Source organism: Branchiostoma belcheri, unplaced genomic scaffold (assembly GCF_001625305.1).
Source record: "Branchiostoma belcheri isolate BF01 breed outbred unplaced genomic scaffold, Haploidv18h27 scaffold144, whole genome shotgun sequence".
Lineage (NCBI taxonomy): Eukaryota > Metazoa > Chordata > Leptocardii > Amphioxiformes > Branchiostomatidae > Branchiostoma > Branchiostoma belcheri.
The window spans coordinates 446,334-451,717 of record NW_017802869.1 but is presented as its reverse complement, the minus strand read 5'-3'; the positions used below and the strand labels follow the sequence as shown (position 1 = coordinate 451,717).

At 42.2% G+C, this 5,384-nt stretch overlaps 2 protein-coding genes across 2 annotated transcripts in view; one reads left to right on the top strand and one right to left on the bottom strand.

Moving 5' to 3' along the window:
- The window catches only part of LOC109464975 (enoyl-CoA hydratase, mitochondrial-like), a 3,677-nt gene extending 855 nt beyond the window's left edge, over positions 1-2,822 (bottom strand). The window contains exons 1-4 of the mRNA XM_019762093.1: positions 2,601-2,822; positions 1,571-1,699; positions 973-1,118; positions 344-500 (exon numbers count right to left, since the gene is read on the bottom strand). Of these exons, the coding sequence (XP_019617652.1) occupies positions 344-500; positions 973-1,118; positions 1,571-1,699; positions 2,601-2,816 (648 nt within the window). The 5' untranslated portion in view covers positions 2,817-2,822. The remainder of the gene's footprint in view (positions 1-343; positions 501-972; positions 1,119-1,570; positions 1,700-2,600) is intronic.
- A 3-nt stretch (positions 2,823-2,825) lies between these two features.
- Positions 2,826-5,384, top strand: part of LOC109464976 (cytosolic Fe-S cluster assembly factor NUBP2-like) — a 13,550-nt gene continuing 10,991 nt past the window's right edge. Inside the window, exons 1-2 of the mRNA XM_019762095.1 lie at positions 2,826-3,233; positions 4,011-4,074. Coding sequence (XP_019617654.1) covers positions 3,177-3,233; positions 4,011-4,074 — 121 coding nt within the window. The 5' untranslated portion in view covers positions 2,826-3,176. The remainder of the gene's footprint in view (positions 3,234-4,010; positions 4,075-5,384) is intronic.

Here is a 5,384-nt window from a genome sequence, read left to right as displayed (position 1 = left end):
AACCTGGGGTAGATACAAGAGGACTTTAACCTTCTCCCTGCTACCTAATAAGGATTTTGGACTTCCTGAGAGGGGTGAAGGAGGCTATTTACATCAGGGCCCATCACACTTCACTGAACCGCGACGGGGGCCAGCATCGTCTACAAGATACCTTTGACCCAGTGTTGGTGTCACACTTCAAAGAAGCCACGTCACAAGCTTCACTAGGTCAGTCTACTGAGGAAGACCAGAGTGACTGGTCGAAAGCTCTAGGTGAGAGAACTTTTTGTGTTGGACCAAAAGTTTTAACTTTTAATTAATACGTAGTACAAACTAGTGTGTTATGTATGGAACATATTGTTACCTTGCTAACTAACCCAGCCTGTTGTGCCTCCTGTGCAGTTATGGGGTTCCCAGTCAGACACATCTCCATGGCCAGAGACTTCCCGACTGCTCGGATGAGTCGCTGGGTCCCGCCTGCACCAGGGATGGTCCCCAGGGCAATCTCAGGCTGGCCGAACCTGGGGAGGACATACAGATACATGACATTGTATAATGTACGTTAATGTAAGCTACAGTACTGTAATTTGCTATGTATTGCTTTGTAAACTAGAAAGGTAACATTTGCAAAGCAAATGCATGATGTTTACCTTCACAATTGGTCTAGCCTAACAAACTACTGCTCTGTTTATTGTTACTCAAATGCATTCGTCTGATATATGGTGACCAGCTCCTCCAGCTTTGTCTTACTTCAAACTGTAACCCAACAACACAGGGTGTCTGTTACAGCACCAGTTACCATGGTGACAGACACCTGGTCTAGCTCATTGACCTTATGTCTTGGAAAAGAAGAAGAAGAAATAGAGCAAAAACAATAATGTTTTCCTTCTGCACAGGTAAACGTAACAAGGAATCTAAGAAGATTAGCATACAATTTTGTATCACTAGTGGAGATTCTAGATAAACAAAGAAAAAACAAACAAACAAACGCACCGTGCCTTCTCCCCAGCGTAGATGATGTCACACATCATGGCTATCTCACAGCCGCCTCCGAGCGCGTAACCGTTCACGGCCGCGATGACGGGCTTCGTGGTGTCCGCAAGGTGAGACCAGTGAGCCAAGAAGTTCCCTCCAAAAACCTGAGGGAAGGATTTATTTATTAGGAAGATACTAGTAAGCTACATACATACACCTATGTACTACTTTGTATGAAAGCTAGTAATGGAGTTAATAAAGTATCTGAGTACCCAAAGACTTCTTCTTTCATTTTGAGGCAGCCGCCTTAAACTAGCTGAAAATTCTGCTACGTTTTTGTGGCTAATACGAGATGGGGTTCGCCAGGCCTCCATCCAGGAAAGTCGTGTGAAGTACCTTTCCCAAGGGCACAAGATCGGTGACATGGCAGGGTTCGAACCCCGGACCTCTTGGTTCAAAGGCAAACGCTCTGCCGTTATGCCACATGACCCAATGGTTTATTTGATCATCATGATCCATTGAAAGTACCCAGAAGCCACTGACTACATCTTGTACTTTACTTAACTTCACATGAAAGTACCCAATTATCTGCCTGAACCATGTATCTTATTCTTACCTCCTGGAACTGTCTCCCTGACATCTCCTTAATGTCTGCCCCGGCCGCAAAGGCTTTCTGTCCGGCACCCGTCAGGACAATACAGCCCACATCTGTGTCTGCTTCAAACTGTTTTAGAGCTGTTTGTACCTGGAGTGAGTCAGTGGAAAACAAAGTTAATGTTATAGAACAGTTAAACTTTAACAGCAGAACGCTTTCTGTCCGGCACCCGTCAGGACAATAGAGCCCACGTCTGTGTCTGCCTCAAACTCTTTCAGAGCTGTTTGTAGCTGTTGGGAAAGGCAACATATACATGTAAAAAAGGCAACATATACATGTAAAAAGGCATCATCTACATGTAGTACAGTTCAAGTACAGGTTCCAATCAGAAAGCCTTCTGCTGTTAAAGGTGTTAACTTTCTGCCCAGAACCCGTCAGCACGATACAGCCCACATCTGTGTCTGCCTCAAACTCTTTAACTTTAAGCGCTGTCTGTAGCTGGAGTGGAAAGAACAGTTCAACTTTAACAGCAGAAGGCTTTGTGACTGAACTTTCAGCACTCTGAACTTCTGAAGCAACCATTTGGCTACCAAAGCTCAGTCAGAGGTATGAGTGAGAGACCACGTCTAGGGCATAGATGCAAAACAAGGACACCAACAGAACATGTGTTAATGTTAATTTGGATTCCTATCTTGACTTTGATACCATACATTATGTACTGTATTCATAAAAATGGGACATCCATCCAAATGGACAACCAAGGAGCTTTAAAGACAACAAAACTTGCTCTACCTCACAAGTCAAGAGTTCAGTAGGTCAAAAGGTGACACACCCCCTTAGCTCTAAGCACAATATCTATAATTCTTCATTCATGGAATTTTCAGCTTGTTTGGCCCCTTTATCCTCATGAATTCCATCTCTATATGATCTTTGGTATCATCTTTTGAGTATCGCATCCGTAACATTGGAAAATCCATCCACATGTGGCAGCAAAACCCTACAGCACGTAGTCACAGCGCCCCCTGTCTGTAGCCTGCGGTACCGCACTCACCTCTGCCATCAGGCCGTCGCACAGCGCGTTCAGAGCCTTGGGCCGGTTCAGTTCGATCATGCCGACGTTCTGTTTCTCTCCCACCTTGCTGACATTGATGTACTCGAAGTTCGGCTCATGGTGGCAGGCTCTGGAGAGAGCTGGCACGGCGAGGAGAGGAGAAAACGCCGAGTTGGTCTGGAGTAGTTTCTGCGCCGTGACTCGTAGCGCCGCCATCTTGTGAAAGGGACGAACCATTGAGACTAGCGGGGTGATGTTTGGTGGAGAAATTTTACATTGCATTTTGCTTTAGGTCTACGATTACTGGATTTTAACATGCTTTTGGATAGAAATTTTATCAATTTGTTTGGAAGTCCTCGTTTCTGAAGGACAAATTTCTGGTGCAAAGTTTATTTTATGGCTACCTCGCAGTTTGTTATTGGTTTGTTCCTAGTGACCTTTGTACCCTCTACTACGAACACGCTGGCGAAAATCTTGTGGATCACATCAGAAAAGTTCCGCAGAAGTACACAGCCTGTAGATATCGGTGTACTTGTGGTGCGTTTACGTTAGAGTTGAAGCCGATTTTGCAGCGAAATGGAGAAAACTGAGGGCTCAGAATCCGCTACGGCTACGGGATGCCCGTCAGAAACCGTAAGTACTAACGTTAGTAACTTGTTTGTAAACAGCTAACTATATGTAGCTCATGAGTGTCTTTAATATATATCGGGAAAAACAGCTTTCTTCTCTCAATTCAAAGTTCAATTGAAATTCCTCTTGCATGCAGGCCCTATTCAAACCTTTCGGGGCTATCTAGTACCCCGATTATTTTGTAAACAGCTGGGAAACACAAGTTGAAGCTCCTTGGTTGAAGACCAGAAAACTGCACCGCTCAAAAGCGCCATCTGGCGGACTGTTGTGTCACTGTCACCAACTAATAAACTTGAAAGATGAAAAAGGAAGCATTGGTATTCTGAAGTTTGCATTAAGGAAGGAAGGGATTAGATGTGAAAAAAAATCTATGTGAAGCAGCAAGTAGAATTAAATCTCATTAGGAAATGCAACTTTAATATTTCTTTACTTTTGAAACTTTTTTTTACTTCCTCAGTAACTGTCCAGACCATCCTAGGACAGATAATTAGCAGGTGTGCATATTAGTACTGAAGGTTGATGTTCAACATGCCAACTTTGTAGTCGATAAAATAAATGTCTGGAACAAAAAGCTCTCCATTCTTTAATCAAAACTACATGTAACACTAATAATGTTGTTGTTGTTGTTGTCCTTGTTTAACGTCTAATATATCGCTAGACGTGGTCACTTGGTGCTGGTTGTCACGTGGTTCAGTTCAGAGTCAAAAAGTCTCTCTAGGTATTTAACTCTTGGTGCCTTAATAATGCACTTCTCTTCTGTTTGTTGCATGCTCCCTGCAGGAGTTGGCAGGAAAGGCTGACATGTGTAAAGGCTGTCCTGGACAGGCGCTCTGTAGGCAGCAAGGTGGGTTACAGTTGTACATTACATGGACAGGTGACATGGAGTAGCACCCGTAAACATGCACCTTATAAAAATACATGTGAAATATTCAATATTAATTAATGTTTCAAAAAGAGAGAAGAAGCCATTAGATCTTAGATCAATACCACTTATAGATATATTTCTTTTTTTTTTTAATTTTATTTTTAGCATTGTATACCTTAGACCTAATGTTAGCCTTTGTCTATTACAATGTACTACAGTTATAGTACTCTCTAGTACATTGTTCTTTGTACATCCATGCATTTATCCCCCAGGGGAATGAACATGCAATAATTATAGACTGGTTTATTTCGAAAAGAACATGCATACAACATACATATAAGTTGCTAATTGCAGCCCGCAGGCTGAATTGGGCAGCTTTTACAATGAGATACACAGGTAGAATATATATAAATAACGTTTCATTTCATTAATTTTGCACCTTTTGTCTCACCTGTACTGTACATTCTGGTTACTTTGAGGTAAGAGCACATTCAAAATGGCTCTGCACACCATCGTGAACTGTTTTTAGATGCCAGTTGCTTGAAGTAATGTTACCTGTTTATAATTTTGTTCCCAGGTGGGCGGGATCCAGACCAGGAACTTCTGGACACCAGGATGAGAGCCGTCAAACACAAGATTCTCATTCTGTCTGGGAAAGGAGGTACAAAAAAATTAAGACTTGGCTTCAAACTTTTATTAGATTTGCTGTAGTGAAACTATAGTCAGTTCTGCTGTAGCCCTGTAGTTTAACTAAAGCCATACGTAATCAGTTTGTAACCAAACATCATGTACAATGTACATGTAGTGTGAAAGTTGATGTAAATTGTAAAAGGTTGAACTTTCATCCCTCCAGGTGTGGGGAAGTCCAGTGTAGCAGCCTGTTTAAGCATGGCGCTGGCAGAACTCTCACAGAAGGTGAGATGAAACTTTACTCAGTCTGGTAACAATTACTCCATATTGTTACCCACCAGCTTTTTTCTCTCACCAAGTTAAACTATGGAAACAAAAACTGGAATATATATAATAAAACCCTGACTTTCCAAATGTGTTAGATTTTTGTAATCAGCTGCTGACATGTTGAGAGACAGAACTGTGCCAGGACCCAGGAGGCCGGGTGTTTTGGGTTAGGGAATGTTCTGTTTACTTTCTGTTTACTTTAGGTACAGTAAAGTTGGATGTGTTGACATGGTGTCCCTGAAAAGGTTCAATGAAGGCCCAATGATGGAAACAAGAATAAATGGGTTGAAAATGTTGTTTTATACATCTTCAGCAGCTAATGGCAAATAGAA